Below are 26745 nucleotides of genomic sequence, written 5' to 3' on the forward strand. Positions count from 1 at the left end.
CACTGTCCCCACCCCACTCCCCCCTGGCCACTGCTAGACTGTTCCCCCCTTCAATGTCTCTTGTTGTATTTTGTTTGCTTTTTTCTTTGGTCCATCCATATTGTTGTATGTACATTTAATTCATTGCTTCTAACTGCTCCCCTCCTCATTTTACCAGTCCATTTCCCTTGTGATGGGCAGCTAGGTACCTCCAATTCCTCAGTCTTAAAATCAATACTTTCTGACCATTCTCATTCAAGGTGTTTTATGAGCCGTTTTTGTGAGTTGCATGGGAGTTTATGCCCATTGTGGGATTTCTGGTCTTAGGAAATACACATACGTAATTTCATTGAATATTGCCAGATCACTTTCTAGGATGGCCCAAGCAGTTTACACTCCATCAGCATGTAGGAAGGTTACCATCTCCCCACATCCACAATTATTGTTATCTTATATTCAAATTTTGCCAATCAGACAGTGTAAAGTCAAAACATTTCCTTTTTAAATATATTTTATTGATTATGCTATGACAGTTGTCCAGTTTTTTCCCTCCCCTTTATTCCGCTCTGCCCTGCACCCCTGCTCCCACCAGCATTCCCCCACCTTAATTCATGTCCGTGGGTCATATGTGTAAGTTTTTTGGCTTCTCCATTTCCTATATTATTCTTGACCTCCCTCTGTCTAATTTGTACCTACCATTCATGGTTCTTATTCCCTGTACCTTCCCCCCATTCTTCCACCTCCTCCTCCCCACTGATAACCCTCCATATGATCTCCATTTCTGTGATTTTGTTCCTGTTCTAGTTGTTTGCTTAGTTTGAGGGTTTTTTTTTTTTTTAAGGTTCAGTTGTCGATAGTTGTGAGTTTGTTGTCATTTTATTGTTCATATTTTGGGTCATGTTTTTTTTTCTTAGATAAGTCCCTTTAACTCGACCTTATCTGGGAAGCACTTTATCTGCCCTTCCATTCTAAATGATAGCTTTGCTGGATAGAGTAATCTTGGATGTACATCCTTGCCTTTCATGTCTTGGAATACTTCTTTCCAGCCCCTTCTTGCCTGCAAGGTTTCTTTTGAGAAATCAGCTGACAGTCTTATGGCAACTCCTTTGTAAGTAACTGTCTCTTTTTCTCTTGCTGCTTTTAAGATTCTCTCCTTCTGTTTCATCTTGGGTAATGTAATGATGATGTGCCTTGGTGTATGCTTCCTTGGGTCCAACATTGTGGGGACTCTCTGAGCTTCCTGGACTTCCTGGAAGTCTATTTCCTTTGCCAGATTAGGGAAGTTCTCCTTCATTATTTGTTCAAATAAGTTTTCCATTTCTTGCTCTTCCTCTTCTCCTTCTGGCACCACTGTGTTTTGGATGTTGGAACATTTAAAGTTGTCCCAGAGGTTCCTAAGCCTCTTCTCATTTTTTTGAATTCTTGTTTCTTCATTCTGTTCTGGTTGAATGTTTATTTCTCCCTTCTTCTCCAAACCAGTGATTTGAGTCCCAGTTTCCTTCCCTTCACTGTTGGTTCCCTATACACTTTTCTTTATTTCACTTTTTGTAGCCTTCACTCTATTTTGTGACCATAGTCAGCCATTTCTGTGAGCATCCTGATTACCAGTGTTTTGAACTCTGCATCTGATAGGTTGGCTTATCTCTTTGTTGCTTAGTTCTATTTTTGGAGATTTGATCTGTTCTTTCATTTGAACCATATTTTTTGTTTCTACCCACCTGTTCTCTAGTAAGGGGTGGAGCCTTAGTTATTCACCAAGGCGGGGCAACCCATATCCCTGTGTTGTGATGCTGTTTGTGGGGGAGCAGTCCAAGAGGGAACAGTGCCGCTTGCTCTGCTCTCACCCTGCTTTCAGTCACTTCCCCTGCTACCCACAAGCAAATTGGGTCCTTCTGGTGCTGATTCCCGGGTGGGTGGGCTTGTGTATGCCCTAGGGCCTTGTGGGTCTCTCCAACGAACTCTCCCGTGAGGCTGGGAGTTTCTCCTGCTGCTGCAGCCCCCACAGGTGTTTTCAGTCAGAGGTTTGAGGCTTTATTTCTCTGTGCTAGAACCCTGGGTTGTGAGGTCTGTCTCGCTCCCCAGTTGTTCCTCCTGGTTTATCCACATGGGAATGTGGGGCTGCCAGGTCCTCTAGATGCTCCCTTGCTGCACGTCCTCTCCGCATAGCTAATCGTCTCAGTACCCCCTACCAGTCTGAATGAATGTTTCTTCTTTAACTCTTGGTTGTTGGACTTCCATACATTTTGATTTTTCTGTCAGTTCTCATTTTTTTGTTTTAAATTTGTTGTCCTTATTTTGGTTGTGCAAGGAGGCAAAGTGTATCTATGTATGCCTCCATCTTGGCTGGAAGTCATGAAATATTTCTTGAATGAAGGAATAATCAGTGGATTTGAAAATCCACTAAAGCTAATAGGTTATATGGTATTTAGTTGCATAATTTTTCCGCTTTTAGGATGGTCCTTCACTATCTGAACTTCTATTATCTAAACTTAGGAACAGAATAGATTCTAATATTTTTTTTGAGATATCCCTTAGTGTTTGGACTCTGGCTCCTCATTACCTGAAACCTAGGAATCAAATAGATTCAAATAATATATATCCCTTGTCATCTAAATTTGCTCTCTGAAACTGGAAACCCAATGGAGTATATAGCATGGGATCCAGGATATGCTGAGGCCCTACTCCAAGTCAATTATCAGACTATCTCGGGGGTGGCCCTGGGCATGATTATTTTTAAAAAGTTCCTCAGGTGATGTTAATGTCTTCCCAGGGCTGAGAATCACTGACCTAAACTTTCAAACCATTTTTATTCCTTCCTGAAAGGCAAAGACATTTTTAAGTTTTTAAACACAGTATTGCGCTAGCTGAGCTTCAGAAAATCAAAAGAGAAATTTGAAATTTAAGTGCCTCATGAAAATGAAACATACTTTCTAGAAGTCACAGCACATCAATATTACTAGGTTACCAAAAGAAAATGGAAAAATCTTATAAAAGGGCTGATAAGGTTTAGCACAGTGGGCATTGAAGGAAGGAAGGACTTGGATCTCCTCATGTGGGCTAACACTAAAGAATTAGTGATCTAGGTGTTAATTCAATTAAAGGTAAAATATTCAGTTGAGTAAGTATGTATAAGTAGAGTCTGTCAGCCGATTTTGATTATTGAGGAGTGTACTGAACCTGTGGTAGGCCTTCTATTGTCATTATTTGTTCAACTTCCATTATTATGAATAAGAACATTAGGATATTTAAAAAGGTCAAAATGTGACATTAACCTGGCTAGACAAACACTTGTGTTCTAGGCAAATGTTTTATTATAGGTCCAGTTTCTCAATGGTGAGACTAAAATAGGTATATTGAGATAAATATATTTGACTTATATGTTTTGCTTTCTCAGAAATTATCTTTATAATTAATAAAGGCTTAAAACTGTCTGACTAGGAAAGTAGTATAGTGGCAACTATAAAGAACTTACAGTTGTTTGAAGATATATAAAAATAATTTATAGTTAAGCTGTAGAACATGTGAAAGGCAATTTGAATTTTTTCCTAGGACATATAATGTACATACATATAACTTTTATCTGTAAAAGTTCTCAGGTATTTTCAATAACAAACATACCAAAAGCAATTTGTATCAGTTAGCAGAGCTGGCTTTAATCTCAGGTTCTTCAAGAAATAGCATTTTGAACTTTTCGACTCTTGATTTCCTTATCTGAATTAGAGGATAAAGTTTGTCTTACCTGTGCTAGGAGCATAAAATGGAATCATATACATACATGTAGGTTGTTATTATACTATTTCAAAACCTTAGGTTTCAGGTATATAAATTTCTTACTATCTTATCTATGAAGATCACATTTATTTCCACCATGACATCCAACAGTGAAACTGATAGTGCAGTAGTAACTATGTGCCAAGAACTAAAGACATTACCTCATTTAATCCTCAGAACACATGTGGAGGGAAGAATATTTATGCCTAACTTATAGATGGGAAACCTGGGGCTCAGTAAGAATAAATGACTTGTTCAATAAAGATTACATGAGCAGATACTAGATTATGAAGTGGGTTTTAATAAGTCTGTTGAATTCCAAAGCCCATGCAATTTGCAGTATGACAATGTTTTTCAGGGCTTACCTGAATGTACAAAAAGGCAAAAGGAGCTAGGATGGTAAAGTGACTCATCAATGAAGGTGACTAAGGTCATATGAATACTTTTATTTTACTCTTACTTGGTTTTCCACCTATAGCAGTTCCTCAAACAACTGTCATACCTATCCCCAAACATGCTAAGGGATTTCAAACTGAATTGAAGAGAGTCAAATACATTTATTATGGTTATGATCTTCGTTTACTGCTTGATGGCAACAATGGGAACAAAAACCATCCAGCTAGAATTTTCTTACATGAGGTAGAACAATCATAGAGTTATAAATTTCTTTCCCCTTCAACTTCTTATATAGAGAAAGTGTCTCCATTCCTTGCTTAGCAGGATAGAGACACAGTCTGTCTTATTCCTCAGCACTGTCCTTTACCCACTCCCATCTCTCCTCTCTTAGTGGAAAATTGAAGGAAGCATGTAAAACCTACTTAACTTTTCTTTTTTTTCAGATGCTAATTATAGGCAGAAGAGCCTGCTTGGTTAAAATGTGTGGTATGTATTTTTATTATATTTTATTACTGTATTTGTTGACATTATATTAGATAGAGTTGACTTTTTGTTTCAAGGTTATCATGAAGTTGTTTGTATATAATTTAATTCTTGTCCTAATTACCAATTGAGAGGATGTATTTGTGGCAACTGTGGGAGAGAGGGAATAAGAAATAATATGAATCAAATGGCACAATCGGCATAATATTTTAGAATTTATGAAGTACTTTCTCTATACACAAAACCTTATTCTGTTCTACTCTAGGATATTATATTAATTTTACAGAGTAGGCAGCTGAGGCGTAGAACATTTTTAAAATTTACCCAAGGCCACAAAGCTCTGGGGTCTGGCAAACTCAGGTCGTTCAACTCCTAGTCAAAGTTATTTCTTTCCCCATTATACATTAACAAGTTGTTTGAGGGTATGCGTTATTTTAGTCACTTACAGTGGAGTGTGGCAGTTAAGGACACAGACATAGGCTTTAGAGTCAGGCATCCCTGGGTTCCCATCCATTGCTGCCACTCATTAGCTGTGTACCATGAGAAAATTGCTTAACATCTCTCAGTCTCAATTTTCTTAAATGTAAACTAGGTATTATATATAATAGTAAATTATATCCACCTCTCAGAGTTATTCAAGAAAACTAGTAAGATAACATAGGTATAGCCCAGAGCATCATTCATGGACCAAAAGACTTCAATAAATAGTAATCATCATGGACAAGTACACAGGCAGTGATCAGACAGTGGGATGCCTGATAAATCTTCATGCTTCCTAGTCCCAGTTTTGGTGGAAAGAACTTTTTTCTTTCTATTACATATGTAGGTATAGTTTTCTTAGAAGAGGCAAACAGGCATAGAAATAACCATGCATGTTTAATAGAAGCAAAGGGTGGTATATATAGAGTTAATGAGTTTGTGACAGACTAAAAGTGAGAAAAATAGCATAGGTAAAGTGGAAAGAAATGACTGTAGTCAAGATGACTATCAGCAAAAAGTATGCACATACTGCAGCAACACTGTAGGGTACAAAGTAGAATTTGGCTGTACACACAGGATATATCATTAGTCCCAGTCACCAGTCCTAGTACTCATGTTGGTCACTGGCATGCATTTTTTCACTGGTTTGAAATGAAATGATAAAATATTGTAGTGATTTTTCATGAGCTAAATGTATTTAGTATAAACACTTGCTCTTTATTTTCACATATAATTTTAGCTTTTTTTGGCTGTTAAAATGTTCTTTTGGGAAGTAATAGTGATAAGTAGTTAATTTTTTAAAGGTCTTTTCCTAGACAAAATAAAAAGTTGGCAAATATATGTCAGCTCTCCCCACTAACTAATATTTATTTTGAAATCTCATAGTCTAGAAATCACTGAACCAGTTAATCTTCAAGATTTCTTACAGGTCTGGGAACCTAGACTCCTAGATATCAAAGGAATTTATCCATAAGGACCATTCAGTAACACCAGGCAGAGTATTTTCAAGGAGTCTTCAGTGTATCTCATGCCCAGTAATTAATATTTTATACAGAGGCCCAATTGTTGTCCCTTAGGGAATTACAAACTAAGACAGAACAGAGATGTAGATTGTTGTCCCCCAGTAGCACAAAGAGGGTAGGATAGAAATATCAGTCTTAATATACAGATTAATTATGAGTTATTTACAGCATATAATTTAGGGTGAGATAGGAGGCTAGACAAAAACCATGATATGGGGAATGAATGGGTACTGTTTGGAAGGAGTAGCCCTGTCGGGTCTATACCCAAACTAAACCAAAGAACCAAACAATCAGGTCATCATCTCTGAGTCAATCAGGACTATCTGGAACTCCTTAAATGTTATTGAATTGCTTTCTTTGCCTCGATGTCCTGAGGCTGGACATGACTATAGAATTTCAGAGGTTGCACTAGAGAGATAGTTTTAATCAAAAATTAAGGAAAAAGCACTTTTTTTTGGTTTTTATTTTTATACTACGTACAGATTTTGATGAAAATATTGAATACTGGTTAAAGTAATTAGACCACCAAACAATTACAGAATAGTTGGGTCAATAAGTAAACATTGTGGTTAAAATTCATGATTAAGCAGATTTTTTCATTATATGCAAGTTCACCCTTAGTCACAAGAGTAAGGTACATTACTTATAGATACAGTATCTAGTGGGTGAAGTGATTTCTTTATTTCATTCAAGGGGTCATCTTCTGGTCTCAGTTAATATGACTTCTAAAAGCACATTCATTTGTAAACCAGGGGTTGTTTTCTAGGCCCTTGGTTTTAATTGTGAATATAGAAAATGTGCTAATTACTGATGAATTTGCAAGAGATGATCAGGAATAGCCTCATAACGGGAAAAACAAATTACTTAACAGAAACCTAAAACAAAATTTACTGTGACAAACGTACTTATTCTTTACATTTTTCTTGAGAGCAGTATATGATTTTAGTATATTGAGCATGATTTGATTTATCATTTATTTATTTCAGAGACATTTAATGAATGCCTACTAAGTAAGAGCCTGGGTCTGAAGACACAAAGATACAAATTAAAATCTTTGCTCATCAGGCCGTCACTATCTGTAGGAGGTGCTCAGAGCACATTTTAAAAATACAATAATTTCTACTGGGGCTTACATCATACCACACATTCGCAAACAAACACATATTTAAAGAATCTAGATGTGGGAGAAATTTTCAGGAACTAAAGGAAGCAGGCCTTTGGGACCCACACCTATTAGACTCACATCTAATATTTCAGTATTCAACTTCTTGGTTTTTAAAATCATCTTTAAATAATATGTCTTGGGTTTTCTTTTTCCTTTGGCCTCCTTTTATGCAGCGCTACTTCTAGAAAGAGGTCTTCATGAAACTTTCCATTCTAATCCAACCTAACCTCTGGATTTCCTGATTGCTTAGTTTGGTAGAAGCTCCTCAGGGAACTTCAGTTGAAAGTCATCTGCTCTAGCCCCTTGCAGATTCCTTAATCCTATCGGGGTAGAGAAGGGGAGACAGGTTGCCATTTCAGTGTTTGTGGGCTCTGAGACTACCCCTGGGGACAACCTTTGATCTGTATTTTAGAGTTTTGTGGGTTTGATATCTGGAGGCCCTGTGACACTATGCATTCCCACACAACATAAAGTAGTTCTCTTCATCTGCCAAGTAGAAGGCCTATTTTGTTTTAGAAGGAAGCCAAAAGTGGGGTCCAGTGGTCTGACTGCACAAATTAGGTTTGGTCCTTGCCTGGTGCTTTGGTTTGAGCTGAGGGTTGGAGCTGAGAAGTGCTCTGGGTCCCTGCTCCATGAGCCAGGGCAGGTGATGCAAGACGAAGCTGGTTCTGACCTCTTGTCCTTGCACATCCAGGGGGACCTACTTGTGGGTGGTCTCTGGCTGACTATTAGTTGAATTTGAAAACCTGTCATTCTGTTCCACTCCAGCACCACAAAGGCTCTCCTCCCCATAGCAGGGGTAAGTCCAAGGTTGATCTCAAGGCTGGGCTGTGCTTGTGCACTAGAATGGCCAAGCAGTGGCTCAGATGGGTGCAGCGCCGCCCAGACCCAACACAGACCAGGTTGCTTTGACTTGGCTGAAGTCAGTGTAAATTGAAACCCCTGAGACACTTTAACTTCGGCTGCAGGCATAATGGAGCCATGCACAGCCTGGATCCTTATGCCCCTTTGGAGGAATAAGCCCCTTGACCTGGTCACTCTGTGCATTCCTTCTGGCCACTCTTTGCCCTGTCTAGGTGAGAGGATGCTTCTAGGTGGCTGTCCAGTGCATCGCAGAGGTCCCATTTTATGTCCATGGAGTCTCCCACTGCACTCTATGCTTTGGCAGGAATCAGTCACCACATGAATCAGGACCCCATCTGCAACTTAACTACTCTGCTCAGCTGCTTCAACCCAAAGGGAAAGGCCAGAGAAGGCGAAACGCCTGACGCTGTCAGGACAAACAGGCGCGTGCCGGGTGCGGACACTTTACTCCAGCATGCCCAGGGCTGGCCCTGGGCTTTCCTGTTGGGGTTGGAGCTAGAATGGCCTTCCCCAGAGCTTCCCGGGGAAGGAAGTTAAAACAAGACATTCCACCCCCAGCCCAAAACTTAAAATAGTACTGCTTCGATCCCTCCCTCTGCTTCCTGACCCTAGAGGGTTAAATCAGGAGGGTACAACGCCACCCCTTCCTCCTACTTCCCGCCTCTCCCCCCACCCACCCCCTTACCTTTAAAAAGTTAAAAAATGTCTGCAGTCGAAATCTCTTAAAGGGGCGGTGCTGGTGAACAAGTACTCTTGGCACGAGTCGCAGAGAAGGCTGGCTAGGGGCGTGAGTTCGCTCCACCAAGCACCAAAACAGAGAAGAAGAAAAAAGAAAAAGAAAAAAAAAAAAGAGAAAGAGCAAGAGAGGGGGGGAAAGGAAGGGAAAAAAGGGGGGGAATAGCAGACAGACACACACTTTAGATAAGGACAATTAGTCACCAGCGAGACCCTGTGGGGGAAGACAGGTTTAAATCAGAGGGATTTAATGAGGGTGCTCTGTGCCTTCCCTGAAGCCATGCCCTCCAGCAACTCCCGCCCCCCCTCGTGCCTAGCCCCAGTGGCTCTCTTCTTGGCTCTGTTGCTCCATCTCTTCCTTTCCTCCCAAGCTGGAGACAGGAGACCCTTGCCTGTAGACAGAGCTCCAGGTTTGAAGGAAAAGACTCTGATTCTACTTGATGTGAGCACCAAGAACCCAATCAGGACAGTCAATGAGAACTTCCTCTCTCTGCAGCTGGATCCGTCCATCATTCATGATGGCTGGCTCGATTTCTTAAGGTAAGGCAGGGGCTTCGATGGATTTTTTAAAAAAGTAACAACCCCCACCCCTTCCTATCTCCCATTCCAAAGGGGGAAGGAGGAGAAGAAGAAAATAAGCCAAGCGGATCTCTCAAAGAGAAGAAAGGAGGTTTTCCTCCTCCTGGAATATTTGCTGTGAGGCTGTAACTGGTGATTGAGAAAAGCAATGTTTTCTATTAAGATGCACATGTTTGCAATGCAGAAGGCATTTCAGAAACTTATCAGTTATGACTGAAAAAATGTTGTGCTTACATATACCCACAATTAGCCTCCTCATCTTCTGAAAAAGAAACAAGAGGTTCAGGGTAGTTATAAAAATGAAGAAAAGGTTTGGAGCAACAAAGACCGAGAAGAATGCGTGTATGTGTGTGAGAGAGTGCATGTCTGCGTGTGTCTGTGAGTGTTCAAGCGGGGAATCACATGAAAGTGGAATTTTCCACGGAAATATAGTATCGTCAGTTCTTTCCCACTCCCAGACAGAAAACGAGTTTAAGCAGAGGCTTGAGCGGTGGGCAAGTTGGGTCGGATTTTTAAACTTTTATTTTATATATATCCTCAACTGTTGTCTCCAGACATAAGGACTTTGTAAGATGCTTTTTTTAATGGAATGGCCCCCCAGTCCCTCCTCCTTAAATCTCCTGCGGTAACTGCATAGTTTTTCTTTAAAGAAAAAAAAAAATCCTCGCTCGGGTCATGGCGTATATAAGGGGAGCGGAAAGGGTTCTAGAAATACTCCGGGAATGTTTTGGAAGTCTGACCCCGGCACTGGATTAGCAAACTCGGAGGTTTGTGCTCAAGGACTCCCTTACTCTAGGGCTTGGGATCTAACTGGGTTCGCTCTCTCCCCCACGTCGTTAAGTGGCAGCAGTTAGGCAACCACTATCCCTTCCCATCGGGGGCAGAGTTGCAGTATAAAAAAAAGAAAAGAAATAAATTGTCTGCAATGTCGAATCCAAGTGTTGAGTTTTTAAAAATTCCCTCCAAATTGGAGCCTCAGCTGTGGGTTCTCCCGAAGAGTCCTGAGCGCTCTCAATCCCAGTTCTTCGCCCCGAGGCCGCGTCCACCGCGCGTCTTTCGTGAGTATCCTGCACTCCTTGAGAAATTCAGAGAGTTTTGCCTCGCGCGCGCTGCCCCTCAGCCCTCTGGGTCTCCTCGGGTCTCTGCGGAATCAGCGGACGGACGCGGCAGGTAGGCAGCACAACGTGGGGCGCTCCTTCCACGTGAAGCAAGCGTTTAGGGATAGGATTGAGTGGCTGCTGCCCCCGTGTAGACTTTTTCGGCCGCTGCCGAACCTTCGGTGGGAGGGCGGGAACAGTTCCGCGCCGCCCGCGTTCTCTTTGGAAGCTCTTCGGGGAAGCAGAGCCCGTCTCTAACCCATCCCCAGGTGGGGGGCGACGGGTTTGCCGAAATACAAGCCCCACTTGCATTGCACTTCCCCAGCTGCGTGGATACCTTAAGGATTGTTTATTAAAAAAACTATCCTGTGTACGCCAAATGCTTGCCACGGAAAAGGTTCCTGGAAGGCGGCATTGGGGGAAGAAGCCGTGGCGGGGCGCATTTGCATTGGCTCTGGAGGCTTCCGGACAGACGGTTGCTGGAAACGCCGTTTCCGCGGGGCTGGACTCGCGCGGATGTCTTCTGTGCCTGCCGAGGGCCCACGAGCCGCCCGGAACGCAGTCCTGGAGTCCTCCGCCACCGGACTGCCTGGGGCGCGCACGCTTCTTCGAAAGTCCCTAAGCGGGATCTCCGGTGGTTTTCCTCTTTCTTATCCACCGCTTTTATGATGCTCTTTAGTTTCTCGATTCGGGCGTGGATTTTAAGAACCTGAACCAGCAAAGCGTTAAAAATAAATTACAGATCTGGAACTCAACAGCTGATTCCTTTAGCACTGAGCAGCCGCATTGCTCTTTTTCCACCCCTTTCCGAAATAGCAATTGGCTTAAAAACAACAGCAGCAAAACCTACTTATGGAAATCCTGAACCTAAATAGAGGTAAATGCCATTGTTCTGGTGTTCCTCGAGTTTCCTCCCACGCGTAGGTTCCACATTTCGGGTAACTTCACTTTCCCCATCACTTACAAATGACCCCAAGTATGAAGGAGAAAAGATGGAACCCAACTCGGGAGGTGGAGAGAAGTATTACACCTTTCTGAGATCAGTCTGAGTAACTGCAGGGGTCAAGAGACATTGCCTATGTTGTGCGAGGCAGGGATGGGAAGTATTCGCAGAAAGGCAAGGATTTACCCTGGGAGTCTCTCGTCCATGGATTTGGGAGATCGATGCGGTTGCTATAAAGTAGTGGAAAAGGAGAATCAACTTTGGCATTAATTTGACTTCACGTTCCTGGTCTGAGAGAAGAAAAAGACAGATTTCACCTTCTCTACTGAGGTTGTGGTGCCTCTGGGGCCGGGGAAGCAGATCTCCGGTTTCAGTCGCAGTCTTATGGTCCGCGCTGCGCGTTTCCTTCAGGAGCGCTTTCCCCGCAGTGGCAAAACAGGTCAATTGCGCCTTAGTCCCTTTTTCTCAGAAGTGTTCCCCGCCCCCCTTTCCACCCCCCACACACTGTTAACACAGTCTAATCCTTTGGAAATAAGTACATTTGGCGAACAGTGTCGGGGTGTCTGTGGAGGGGGCCAAGGCCAACTGGGTGCAGGAGGAATAGCCCCCAGGAACTGGGCGGCCAAGTGCAGGGCAGGCAGCAGTGCCGGGGCCGGAGCGGCCAGGGGCCCACGCAGTAGGCAGCCTGGGCTGGACACTGAGCCTCGGCCAGGTCGCCCGCAGAGGGTGGGAAGAGGGCTTGCAGGATTCCCCACGGCTTCTCGCCTTCCCTCGGGATCCTTTCTTCTCTTTCTCTGTCCCTGCAGCTCCAAGCGTCTGGTGACCCTGGCTCGGGGACTTTCGCCCGCCTTTCTGCGCTTTGGGGGCAAACGTACTGACTTCCTGCAGTTCCAGAACCTGAGGAACCCGGCAAAAAGCCGCGGGGGGCCCGGCCCGGATTACTATCTCAAAAACTACGAGGATGGTGAGAAACTTGCTTCCCATTCTCGTGGGGTGGGGGAAGTTTGGGGAGTGGGAGCAGCAGTGGGTGTGTGTGTGTAGGGGGTAGATTTGGAGGAGAGCCTGCTAGAAGCTCTCCCGAAAAGCTGGTAGCTGCGGGCAAGGGCACACCGGTGTGTAGGACTCCTGAGTTGATTACGCAAAGGGAGCTAGCTCCCAGGTAAAGTAGCCGGGGTCGCCGCTGCTGGACTTCCACTGGGCTGCTGAGTCCCGAGGCCATTAACTGATAGTCAAAACTTCTGTTAGGCTAGTCTGTGGGGAGAAGAGATGGTGGATTTCTTGAAAAAATACAGGCAGGTTCATAGGTTACTAAAGGGCCAGGCTTATGTTTCATTACTAAAATTCTAGAAAAAAGTAGCTATTTTTCTTATTCCTTGCTTTCCTGAAGCCTTTTTTTTTTTTTTGAAACCCACTCTAAAGTTTTCTGGAATAATCCCTTTTAGATTGGTCCCTTGTTAGAGAGGGTTTGAAAATCTCCACAGTGGGTTCTCCTTCAGACTACCTAATCTCAGAATCGAATTTTTTCTTTTTAAAATGGGATTATAAATGCCAGCTTTTTTTCCTGCTAGGATCAGATGAGTTAAGCATCAGGCTTTGAAAACTCCAAATCCTATTCCAGTGTGAGAGACCAATCTGTTTAGGTATTTTTACTAGGGAAGAAATGAAAATGGTATTTAAGAAAAGGTAGATGGTTTGGTGTTAATATCTATGAACTTTCTGTGTGGGTAAAGGTAAACAACACTCTTCATACAGGCAAGATGGGAATTGGTGGCTCCTCAGCCATTGAAGCTGTTTAGATTGGATAGAGGAAGCATTAGTGTCCATTCTTGGAGGGCTATCTCTGTCCTGCTGTTCTTTCTCATAAGTGAGCTACAGTTTTATTTTCAAAGGGTTCAGGGACAGTTTCTCAGCACTCCCTGGATTTTGTTACATCTTGTCCTTATAAATCAGCAAAATGAGGAAATGCTGTTGTATTTTTGGGGGCTTTCACTGAATGGGAATTCTAGAGAGGTATTGGGATTTATTTCAAGGGTGGCTGAGAAGCCTTCTTTTTAAAGTGCCAGAATGGAGAAAGAGAGTAAGGCTGGGGCTTCTTGAGTTTGAAGTGTGAATAGGACTTCCTGTTTTAAAACATTTGCAAAAATGTGTAGGTATTTAAGGCTACATCTTTTCAAAGGTAAGTAAGTGTCATTACCATAAAGAGTAGATTGCAAGTAGATTTTGCTGTCACTCAGCATAAAATGCTGAAAGGTAAAAGATAATCCTGAACAGCATCTCTGTTGGTAATTTGACCCAGGGCCTTATAGCTCCCAGGGTCACTGTCAGCTCTGAGATCAGACATAGGAATGGAAAATATTAATGTTTTCCTGATGAAACAGGAAAATGGATTCTTTGAATCCATTTGAAATTCTTCCTCTTTAGTTTGTAGGAGAACTTGTAAGAGTCCCAGGAACCACTGGGGGGAAAAATGACCATTATAAGTTATAGGAATTGGCCTTTTTCTCCCAAACTTGTACCTAGGATTATATTTATGATTCACTGAGAACATGAGATCATCTTCAAATGAAGGATACAATTTGTTTCCCTTTGTAAAAGGAGAAAGTGGGCATATCATGGGGAGAAAGGAAATGGGCAAAAGATTGTGCCCCATAAAACTTCACAGAATTAAAAAAAAATCAGAATTGGAAAAGATCTAAGAGATCATCTTTAATCCTTCCACCACTTCAGGGGCCAGTACAGGATTATTCCATATGGAATCCTTTTCTTATTTTGTCCAACCTGGCATTAAATATCTCTAGGAATGTAGTTTTCACCACTTCTGTGGGAGTGAGTTCTTCTGTCCCATAGGTTTTTGCCAGCAAGCTTATCCTGAGATTTCCCTTTATAAATATTCCCTAAATATTTATGATTATTTTTGTATTTTTGAGACTTCTATCTTCAAAATAATTTCTAACCTTGGTGTATGAGCTTCATAAAAAGGTTTCCTCATAGCTGATTTTTATCTAGACTACCTGGATTTAATTCTTTAAAACTTTCTTTAAAGTCAGTCCTTCCAGACACTAATCTGTTTTATTGCTCCTAGCTGAACTCCTTTTGATTTATGTCTCTGTGGTAATAAGATGCTCTGAACTATATCAGTATTTGAGGCCTTAGCAGAGTTAAAGAGAGTGGGAATGCCCTATTTCTGCCCTTTGATGCTCACATATCCTTAAATCACCCATGTTGTCTTTGTTGTTGCATGTTGCATTGTAGAATTCAAGGAAAAATTGTCTTTGCTATAGTCTCAGCAATTTTGAAAAATTATGCTTCAGTAATTTTTCACTCACTGATAATTGTCATCATCATGAGCATCTTAAAATAATTAAGTGTTCTTAGTAAATGGTATTTAGGCATAAGTACCTTATTTTAAAAAAAGATCTACTGACTTAAACATAATATTGTATAACAGAAAGTCATGTGGCTTCTATTTTCCAAGTACTTTTTAAGCACTGTAATGCTACTGTGTTTTCTCTTTCTAAAGCCATTGTTTATCACTTTGGGAACTTTTTGTTACTCCTTTAATACACTCCATGCTTAAGGAACTTAAATTTCGTACAAACATAGTGGTGATGGCGGAAATAAAAATTGGATTGTTCTTCATACCTTGGAATCTTACCCTTTGCCTAACTTCCTCTCTATTCTGTGATGTTATGCTTTACTTGCTCCCAACAAAGAAATCTTGGATTAATCTTTGTTCGTAAGTTTATTTTGCTCCACTCTGCCCTTCTTTGTTACATATTTAGTGTGCTTTCTTTATATACCTGTCTCTTTACTGCCATAACCATATTTTTAATTAAGATGTATACCATTTATTATGCACATCAAAAGCTAGCTTAAGTATTTCTAAAATGTTACATTCATTATGTCATTCTTTAAAACCATTTTTTTTGTTTTACAATTATAGTTGACATAAGAATATCATACTAGTTTGAGGTATATCATGTCACTCTTTTGCTCAAAAACTTTGATTATTTTTGGATTGCTTACAGAAAATGTTCAAACTCCTCAACTTGGGATTCAAAGCCTTTTACATTTCAATCTCAGCTTACCTTATGTTTTCATATACCTTTACAACCCTACTTAATTTCACTGTCTTCTTAAAGCACTGTCTCAACCTCATACCTTTGTTCAGTTGGTATATCTCTGCTTTGAATGCCTTTCTCTTGGCTTTGTTCAAATCTCACTCCTACTCTGCCCAATTCCTGAATGTCTATTGCAAATGCCTTATTTTCACAAAGTCTTTCCTGAATAGGGCATTCCGCAGTGATCTCTTCTTTCTCTGGACTGCTGAAGCTTTTAACTCTTTATGCTGTTCTTTTGGCCCCTTCAGCCTTGTTTTGCTCTTTAACTTTACACACATATATTTGTTTCTTTTACCTTTCCAACTAGAATGCACATTCTTTATAGGAAGGGATCATATCTAATTATTGTGTATTTCAAAATATCTAGCATTATGTAAGATACATAGAACTTAAGCAAATATTTTTGGATACATAATAGGTTAAGAGCACTGTTAAAGGCACTGGGAAAATGTAGGTGACCAATGGAAAATGAATGAATATTCTATTCATTTTTTACTTTCAATGTATGTTCCCATGAAGTCTGTTCTTAATGCTTGGTTTAATAATATTCTTCATCATTTTAACCATGTACTCTTTACCTTTGGCTGTCTAAGTTATCTTGGTTTCATGCTCTGGATTAAATCACCTGGTTTAAAGCCTTGTACTGGAACCACACTATTTTTTTTTAATTGTATCTGTTCTTTTTTGCTTTTAGCTTTGTTTCTTCCTTGATAACCTTATGTAATTTCTATGCCCAACTTTCCAATTCCTGATTTATTAGTGCCTTTTTGCAAGTTTAAATGTTTTTTTTTTTTTATATCTCCATTTCCTGAAGATTTTCTCTTCAGAGAGCTTCTGAAATCCTAAATGATGAATGTGAGTACACTTTGTAAACTCTAAGGTCTTATACAACTTTTGTTATTGTTCTCCTTTGTCCAGAAACTTTTCACAGTTTTAAGTATAGGTGAGGTAATTAATTCTTTTTATTTCTATCCCCATTGTATTAATCAAGAATATGACATAAGAATGGCATATCTACCAAAATACATATTTGCCTTGTACTTACCCACCTTTCATTATCTCATTTCACATAAATGTTTCTTGAAATTAAATTATACTTAACAAGTATTTATTGATTATCTACTTGGTGTTTAGTTTCATGCCGGCCAAAGAATGGCAAAATATCAAGTAAGTAAAAGATACTTACACCATTGTAAAAGATACAATCACCATTAGAACACAGTATGGAAAACAATAGTGAAAACTGCTAAAGGCAAGATCTTCTAATCGGTGTTAAAATAAATAGAGGAAACTTTTAAGGTAAAACAGAATATTTGCATAGCCTCCAGAATATTTATTAATCAGTTATTGTGGTGGTTTTAGCATATGTCCTCAAATTCTTTGATACTTACTCCTCTAGGATGAGGTGATTGACTTCTCTCCTCTTGAATATAGACTGACTTTTATGACTCGCTTCTTAAAGAAGAGAGGGGAAAATGTTAACTTCACGGTGGAGAAACTGGCAGACATTATTTCGGCAAAGTGATCAAGGTTAACACCACCAGATAAGTCATGTTGGCATCATGTATTTCCTGATATGTGTGATGAGAAGGGCACTTCACCTTTGTGATATTCTTACCTTAAATCCATAACTCTCTGTAAATCTGAGAAAATGGTAGTAAAACTCAAATCGAAGGGCACTACAAAATACTTGACCTGACCCATCAAAATGCACTATTCCTGTTGTCAATGAACAAATAACTTAGTGAAATAATATTACAGATAAAACTGAGGAGTAACCCAAAGACAACATGTAATAGAGTATAAAGTGGAACATAATAGTTTGCCAAGGTGTAACAGTAAAAGTAGAAATGAATACTAGCCAGACTTAGACGGGAGTTAGGTAGGCCTTTTCAAAGGTGGATGGATATTGGAGAAAGAGATGAGAAGAGAGGACATTTAAATTCAAAGGAAAGAGCATGAATCAAAGCTTAAATATGTGTTTGGGCATTAAAAAGAGCACCTTAGCTTCATAGCAAGTACATGTTAGAAATTATCTTAGTTCATGTTGCTAGAACAATGTCAGTTTTTTTTATAGAAGCCCATTTGTACATTTTTGTTAATTCAGAAATGTTTATAATTTTAAAAGTATATAAAAGTGCATGTTAGAAATTATACTAAAAAAAGCTCACATTGCTAGAATTATGCCTAAATTGGGTTTTTAAAAATTCTAACATATTTCTATTAGCTCCAAAATATGTAATTAAAAAAAGAAGGAAGTACATGTGTGGGAATAAATGTTAGTTGAGTAAATCCAAAACAGATTATGAGAATCTTGCATTTTAGGCATAGTAAAATGGAATTGGCTCTCTAGGAAAATAGAGTCCACTGTAAGTTCTTTTACTCCATTGGAGAAGGGGAGAACATTCTCACCTTTATTAGTGACCCTTGCCCTTCCCATTGTCCTTTTTAAATCACTGCACACATTTATGTACTCTGGAACTGCTGTGTTATAATGTACTTGGTGAGGTTTGAGTTATGAAGTATGTTTGAAAGTAATTTAAAATTGAATTAAAAGGACTTCTGGTCAAGATGGCAGCATGGGTAAATACGACTCATCTCCACGCACAACTACAGCAAAATTACAACTAAAATATAGAACAACTATCACTCAGAACTATCAGAAATTGAGTTGAATGGAAGTCTGACAACTATGGAAATAAAGACACCACATCCATCCAGACTTGGAAGAAGGGTGGAAATGCAGAATGGGCTGGACATCCATATGTGATGGATAAAAGTTCAGGAGGGATATCTTGAGAGTGAGGAGTCCCAGACCCACACTGGTCCCCCAGCCCAGGGTTCCAGTGCCAGAAAAATAAGTTCCCATAACTTCTGGTTGCAAAAATCAGCAGATATTGAGTTAGTGAAAGAAACTTCTGGAGTCCCAAGAGTTCCCCTTAACCCACACATGGACTTACCCATACTCACTCCCTTTGAGCTCTAGCACCATGGTAGCAGCTTGAAAGGTACCAGTGGCATACAGGGAGGAACTGAAATGTCTGGCATCAGGGTGAGAGCTGGCAGACCCACCACTCTGCTCATGCACAGCTGAACCTCCATGGAAGGTAGAGGTTGGTAATTGGTGGTCACAGCCAGTCCTTGCAGCTGACTGGCCTGGGAAAATCCCTCCCATTGCCAAATCCCTCCCAAAACAGCAACCAAGGCTCAACTATGAGAGAAGGGTGTACTCAGCCCACACAAAGGGCACACCTTGAGTACCCAGCTTGGGTGATAGGGGAGGCTGTGCCATGGGACCCTACGGGATACTTACTACATTAGGCCACACTACCAAGACAGGGAGTCATAGCTCCACCTAATACATAGAAACAAATACAGGGAGGCTGCCAAAACGAGCAGACAAAGAAACATGGCCTAAATGAAAGAACAGATCAAAACTCCAAAAAGTTAAAACAAAATGGAAATAAGCAATCTATCAGATGCAGAGTTCAAAACACTGTTTATAAAGATGCTCAGGGAACTTAGTGAGGACCTCAACAGCGTGAAAAAGACCCAGTCAGAAATGAAGGATACACAATTGAAATAAATTTACAGGGAAACAACAGTAGAGTAGATGAAGCTGAGAATCAAATCAATGCTTTGGAACATAAGGATGTAACCAATCAGAACAAGAAGAAGAAAAAAGAATTCCCCCAAAATGAGGATAGTGTAAGCAGCCTGTGTGACAACTTCAAGTGTTCCAACATTAACATCATAGGGGTGCCACAAAAAGAAGAGAAAGAGCAAGAAATCTCAAATCTGTTTCAAAAAATAAAGAAAACTTCCCTAATTTGGTAAAGGAACTAGACATGCAAGACCAGGAAGCACAGAGAATCACAAGCAAGATGGATGCAAAGTGGCCTACTCTAATTAAAATGCCAAAGGTTAAAGTGAAAGAGAGAAAAAGCAGCAAGAGAAAAGAAGTTACTTACCTACAAAGGAGTTTCCATAAGGCTGTCAGCTGATTTCTCAAAAAAATCTTTGCAGGCTAGAAGGGATTGGCAAGAAATATTCGAAGTCATGAAAAGCAGGGACCTGTAGCCAAGATTGGTCTACCCAGCAAAGCTATCATTTAAAATTGAAGGACAGATGAAGAGCTTCCCAGACAAAAAAAAAAAACTTGAAGGAGTTAATAATCACCAAACAATTATTATATGAAATGTTAAAGGGCCTGTTTAAGAAAAAGATGATCAAAAATATGAACAATAAAATGGCAATAAATACATATCTATCAACAATTGAATCTAAAAAACAAACTAAGCAAACATGAACAGAATCATGGATACAGAGAGTGTTTTGATGTATGTCAGATGGGAGGGGGGTGTGGGGGAATGGGTGAAGAGATGAAGGGATTAAGAAGTATATATAGGTAGTTGCCGAATAGCCATGGGGATATAAAGTACAGTATAGGAAATGGAGTAGCCAAAGAACTTTACCATGACCCTTGGACAGAAACAATGGTGCAGAAATTGCATGAGGGAGTGGGCAGTGTTGCATGGAGGGGGGCAATGGGAAAAATTGAGACCACTGTGAAAACATAATAAAATATATTTAAAAATAAAATTATTAATCTGATTCTTATATTACAGGGTATTTAAAATAAATAAGTTTGCTGACCTGCAAAACAAAGGGTGACTGGTTGGATTCCCAGTCAGGGCACATGCCTGGGTTGCAGGCCAGGCCCCCAGTAGGGGGGATGTGAGAAGCAACCACACATTGATGTTTCTCTTCCTCTCTTCCTCCCTTCCCCTCTCTCTAAAAATAAATAAATAACATCTTTAAAAAAATAAAAAGTTTTAGAATTTGCTTGATAATTTTTGTGTTGTTATTTTATAGTATAAACATAGCCCAGTATTTTATTATATTCATTCACTCATGAATTTGCTTATTGAACAGGCATATAGTTCCAGGCTCCTGTTTGACACAGGCTGGGAAGATGAATGAGGCCCCGATACTATTGTCACCTTAAACATGACTAACTTCTTGTCACTTATGCAGTATCAACCAAAAGCAGTTTCTGGAGATTTTTAGGCCCAAGAATACCCTCCATTTCAACTTTATCATTTGGCATTTATGGTTTGTCTGTCAGCAACTTTAAGATTTGATACAATTTAATATTGTGTTAAAGGATTCATTTTCTGTAATGTTTGAAATATGGTAACCAGGTTCTGAGTGCTAGCTGCAGCTCACTATACCCTTGTGAATTTGAATATGGTATCTCACAAAGATACAATCATCATGTCATTTAGTCAAAATTTAGTCATTGTGGCCATCTGTATAGTAGAGATTAGGATACTCTGATCTATTGCTTGTAAAGGTAGCTTAATTAATTTCAGTAAATCAAAAAAGTCCAGTAAGCGGACCTTTCAGTCCCAGCTTCATTTGTATACTTATCACCTGATCATTGGTAATTCACAAACAGTTGTGTGTTTCTGTAACAGTACAAATTGTGCTACTGTTGCCAATACCAAATATCATTATTTATCTTGCCAAATTTGTTTAAATTCTCTCTCCTGTTCTCGCAACACTCTTTTTGGGATGGGTACCTCATAGAGAAAAGACGCTTCTTTCAAAATTCCTCTGGTCTGTCTGTTAAGCCTGCCAGTTACATGGTCTGAGCTCTTGGAGTCAGGAGCCTCCTCTGAGAATCCTTCATCAAAATTGACTAGATGTTAAGAATCTTAACTTCAGTGCTTCTTATGCCTTAAGTTTTCAGCTGTCTCAGTCCATGGGACAGTGTTTGTGTGTGTGTGTGTGTGTGTGTGTGTGTGTAGGGGGGGCGGGCAGGGTGGTAAGGGAAAGGAGGGTAGAGGGGGAGAAAGGAAGGAGGGAGGTAGAGGTAGAGACAGAATATGACTATAGGAACATGAGAGAATTTGGTGTGTTTTATTTCTTGCTGTCGTCCATGGATGGTGATACAGGCAAAATAAAAACATTTCTAGACTAGTGGCTAGTGCTGTAGAAGGTAAAGATACTTGTTTAACTCCTTTATCCTTTGATTTCATGATCTGAATGAGTTGGAGTCAACTCCGTTTAGTTTACTTTAGGAGAGTGAAAAACAGTATAATTTTGCTTAATTTTTAAAACTTTTTGATTTTTAAAAATATGTATTTATTTTTATTCAGTACAATTGTCTGTATTTTCTCCCCATCCCTCCACCCCACCCCAGCCAGTCCCACCTCCCTCCCCCACCTTTACCCTCCCCCTTGATTTTGTCCTTGTGTCCTTTATAGTGAATAAAATATTTTGTTTAAAAGAAAAGAAAACAAAACATTTTTTGATTATCAACTGTATCCAAACTTAGTGCTAAATATTGGTGCTACCAAGAGGAATAAAACATGAACTGAACTATCAAAGTGCTCTGGTCTTACATATTCAACAGAATTTCACACTGGTCTCTAGTACCATCACTCTACTCTAGTTAGACTAGTCTTTGCCCAGTCCCTCCGCTTTGTTAATATGATACCCTCCACCTTCAACACTCATTTTCCCTCTTGAATTAAAAATTTTGCTTGTCCTTCAGGCTCTACCCAAGTTCCTTCTTTCAGTAAGCCTTCTGCTAAGCCAATCTCCATTAATCCCCCCTCATTTTCTGAATTTTTCTGAAATTCTTTTTTGAATACTTGAATCAGTTTGGCCCAAATGCCCCAGAATTTATGTTTGATTGACGTAAGCAGACAATTTTTGTCTCTAGGAATTTACAATCAAAACACACTGGCATTGACATGCACATAAAATCCATAGAGATGATCATCATCACACTGCATAGAACAGACACATTAAGGCAAAGTATGTTATCTACAAGCCTTAATGCACATGTTTTGCTTTTCATGTGGCGAAGAATGAAGAATGAGAAATACAGGCTGCATATTTAGAAAAGATGGGGGTATATGTTTGCATCGAAGGAGTTGCAGATTAAATCAGTACCTTATTTTCACTTTGGGAAGGCAAAAACGAACACCTTGAAGGATGGAAGGTGATATTGGAAGGGTGGGAAAAGGAAAATTGCCCAGATTTGGGGCATTATTCTGAAATGCTATAAAAGAATGAATGTTTTTTCCTGAAGCTTAATAATAGTGATAATATAATACACCTAACATTGAGTGCTTATTGTGTGCCAAGTACTATTTTAAGCAATTTACGAGAATTAACACATTTAATCCTTTTAGCAACCCTGTGAGGAAAGTAGTTTTCCCCATTTGACAAATGGGGAAGTGGAGACAGAGTGGTTAAGTAGTTTGCCCAAGACCACCCTGCTAATGTGGTGTGAAACAGGGACTCAGTGATGTCTTTCATTAAACCTGCAGGCTTAAATGGAGCCTCTGCTGTGAGCTTCACAAGGAGACTTTGGTATTAGTTTCAGTTCTTTTACTAACTAACCATATGCCATTGGGGAAATTGTTCAGGTTCCTGAAGCCTCCTGAAATAAAGAGAATTGACTATATTGTCTACATGTAGTGTCTAATTGTAAAATTCTACGAGTTAAAGATTTCCTCAGACACACAAGACATGCAGGAAATAATAGCAATGAGCACAAGATAGGGTATTTTCAAAAGTTAAAGGATGTACAAGTTGTAAGAGCCGTAGGAGTTCAGAGTAGGGGGGTTAAGTGAGAGCTGGAATAGGAGAGGTACCTAGGAGGAGGGTTCCTGACCTGGCCTTAAGGGTGAGTACTACTACTACTATTACCAATAGCTCCTGTTTGTTGAGCAATTACTGTTTGACATATGTTACCTCCTTTAATTCTTTTTTATTTTTTATCTCTTAAATCAATCTGATGGGAAACGTGTGTGTGTGTGTGTGTGTGTGTGTGTGTGTGTGTGTGTGTGTAGAAAGAGACTTGGAAAAGACATGTGACTTGCTCAAGTTCATACAGATGAATTGTTGGTAGAACCAGGGTTAGAACCCAGTCTTATCCTCTCTTCAACATGATTCAATACGAGAGGGATCCAGTCTTTGATTCATTCATTATTTCATTCATTCAGCCACTTACTAAATATTAAAAAGCCCTATACTAAGCATAATGGAGCACTGAAAAAATATGTGCCACAGGTCTTCCTATGAGGATATTTAAAGGTCTTGTGGGTCAGGACACAAAATAGTTCTATGAAAACAATGAAATAATAATCAGAGAGACATATGAACACTTGAAAGAGATGGTTGCCAACACTTCATGACAGTGAAGGAATAGAACATTAACTGATCTAGTGTGAGATAGAACTTACTAGTTTCTCTGGGAAAGAGGTATATTTTGGTAGCAGATGCATTGACAAGAATAATAGAAATGAATCCACAGTGTTACTGAGGGAAATGTCAGGAAAAAACATAAAAATAAGAATATTTGAAAAAACTTAGAAAGTTACCATCAAATTGTTGGGCATTTTTAGAATCACTTTTTTAAAAATTTACAAACTAGAACCATACTCCACTTTCTTCTTCCTTCAAGTTCTAAGCTCGGTGAAATCTTATGAAGGGTAAAGGGAACTGATAAGGGTGAAGTTTCAAGAAAACCCTTCCTTCGTTCCTCCCTCCCTCATCTTTCTCTTTGAACTGAGAGTTTGTTAAATTCAAATACAGAAGACTTTTATAGCCACTTAAACTGAAGAAACTAAGAGGCAAAGAGGTTATATGTCTTACACAAAGTCTTGGGTTATTTAGGTAACTGTACTAGTAAGTGGTAGAGCTGTGGTAAGATCCAGGACAGTCTCACTCCAAAGTCGATTGTCACCACACCCCGTAACAACATCACAGCACAGTTTTTCTCATTTGTCTACCAAGACAGTTTCAAAGCTCTTTCTTCTAGGGGTTTGTATTAGGTTGAGTCTGATTTGAAAGTTTGAGAATGGGGCTAAATGAAAACTATTACTATTTTTTCACTGTGGCTGTTTCTAACTGGTTTGGGCACTTACCACCTCACACCTATTCTGGCATCTCTCTCTTAGGGAACTGGGTTCCTTGTCCCCAGCTTTTCTCCATCCTGCTGCCTGATTAATGTTTCTGAAGCTCTCTGTCCTCCTGTGACTGCCCAGATAGAAACCTTCAGTGACATCCTTGTCTGCTAGCTCAAGTCCTTTTCACTCTTCTCCAGCTTTCCAAGGCTCTCTAGAGTCAGCCCAGCATTCTTGGCCAGCTTCTCTCCTCCTACCAACAGGAACCTGGGTCCATTCACAAATGGCATAGGTTTCTGTCACAAAGCTTCTACTCTCTGACATTTTCTTAATTTCTAATACTTTTGAATCCCTCACATCCTTCTGCCTACTTCCTAGCCATTTCTGAATTCTTTCTCTTTCAAAATCCAGTTCAAAATGTCCTCCTCTATGAATTTTTCACATCTCAGCTCAAAATGATTTCATTCATTCATTCAGCATTTATTGAGCCTGAATTTCTAAGGTATTTGTTTAAAAATCACTTCTTTGGCTATTCTCATATTCTGCCTATGTTTTCAGGTATCATTTTGTGTATGTTCATGTAGACTTGGCTCTACTCCTAGGTAACTGTGAGGGTAGTGATAATATTATTTCTCGTTTTTCCCACATCTGGTATTGTGCCTTTTTCATTGTAGCTGTTTAGTGAATACTTGTTGACTGATTATTTGCCATTTATTTGGTAGCTTAATATACTAAAAGGAATAATCTCTTTTCCATTCATTGTTTCTGCTTTTTTACAGTTCACAGGATATTGCTGGTTAATGCATGTTCATGAATATAAATTTAATAATACATATATTAGTAACCCCCAATCCCATTTCATACCACTTATAACAGGCATGTTTCTTTTCAGATCTTTCCTGTGCATACAGATATATGTAAATTTTTAAATGTATAAGTGGGATTATATTGTTGTACAACTTGTATATCTAGATAACCTTTTTTTTCCCTCAGTAATTACAGTCTGTTTCTCAGTGGCTACAGACTAATCCATGTGTGAGTGAGCTATAATTTAACCATTCTCTGTAACTCCTTTCATCAGTACTTTTTAGCAAGCACCTCTCTGTTTGCTATTTGTTTGTAGTTTCTAACAAAGCAGTGCTGTAGTGTCATATTTCTTTTTCCAAATTGGAACTTGATCTAAATTATTTATTTCCCCCTAACGTCTTTTTAAATATCCTCCTGCATTTTAATCCTTTTAGCTATAATATTTGCTTGGAGCATATGTCAAGAAAAGAGCCTCAGCAAAACTAACACTGTGTGTCATAGTATGGTTTCCCTTAGTAAAACAAGTGGTTTAGCTGTACTTGAACAACAATTTTAAAATGTGAAAAAAAAACCCAAGTGGTTTTTAAAGTTTTGGATACAGAGAGAAAGTGACACTAAAAGTATTTTGCCTTTTTGTTCAAATTGTATGTCACTGTGTGATTTGAAAGACATCCTAGCTGAGGATTTCTTGATTCTCTCTGAATTTCACTCATCGTGTTAAAGCTGCTTTGTGAATTTGAATACTAGTCAGCTGAATTAGAGATTTATAAAAAGATCTGGCATATGTTTTGTCAGAAACAGACTAAAGAAAGCACAAGGTAGTCATTTTTAAATAGCTCCCTAATCAGTTGTTTGCAGGAGCAAAATAATTACACTTTATATTTGTAATGTTCTTCAAAAATGTTCTGATCCCCACAGAAGCTGTGTAGAGTTAGTCTTACTTTAAATTTTGGCATTTCCATTTTATAAATGAGAAGACAAATTCAAAGAAGTTGTTCAGAGTAACATGGCTTTTAAGTGGCATAGCTGGATTTAGAACTCAATACCTCTGCCTTGAAGCCTAACAGTTTTAATGAGGTATCACAGCTAGTAATCCTTTAACTCTGCTGCAGTGAACCCCATGGGTACTGTTGCCCTTTGGTAGTTGGGCCAATCTGAAACAGGTTCTTTGGGAAAGTAGAATGGGTTTTTCTGAGAGGCCATTTTGTTTGTAAATATGCTGGGGTCCAGTTTAGTCCCAGATTCCTGTATCTTTTTGAACTGTTCTTCACTGACAAACTCTTTAATAGAATGTCATTCTTGGAGATGTAGCAGAATGTCATTCTTGGAGATGTAGCACCTGAATTCCAGACTCTCTTGAGACTGGGCTCCATTTG

The 26745-nt window shown here is 39.6% G+C and overlaps 1 protein-coding gene across 1 annotated transcript in view; it reads left to right on the forward strand.

Moving 5' to 3' along the window:
* The first annotated feature begins 8968 nt into the window (after positions 1-8968).
* Positions 8969-26745, forward strand: part of HPSE2 (heparanase 2 (inactive)) — a 611494-nt gene continuing 593717 nt past the window's right edge. The window contains exons 1-2 of the mRNA XM_053922432.2: positions 8969-9435; positions 12321-12478. Coding sequence (XP_053778407.1) covers positions 9146-9435; positions 12321-12478 — 448 coding nt within the window. The 5' untranslated portion in view covers positions 8969-9145. The remainder of the gene's footprint in view (positions 9436-12320; positions 12479-26745) is intronic.

The sequence above is a fragment of the Desmodus rotundus genome, chromosome 4 (genome assembly GCF_022682495.2).
Source record: "Desmodus rotundus isolate HL8 chromosome 4, HLdesRot8A.1, whole genome shotgun sequence".
NCBI lineage: Eukaryota > Metazoa > Chordata > Mammalia > Chiroptera > Phyllostomidae > Desmodus > Desmodus rotundus.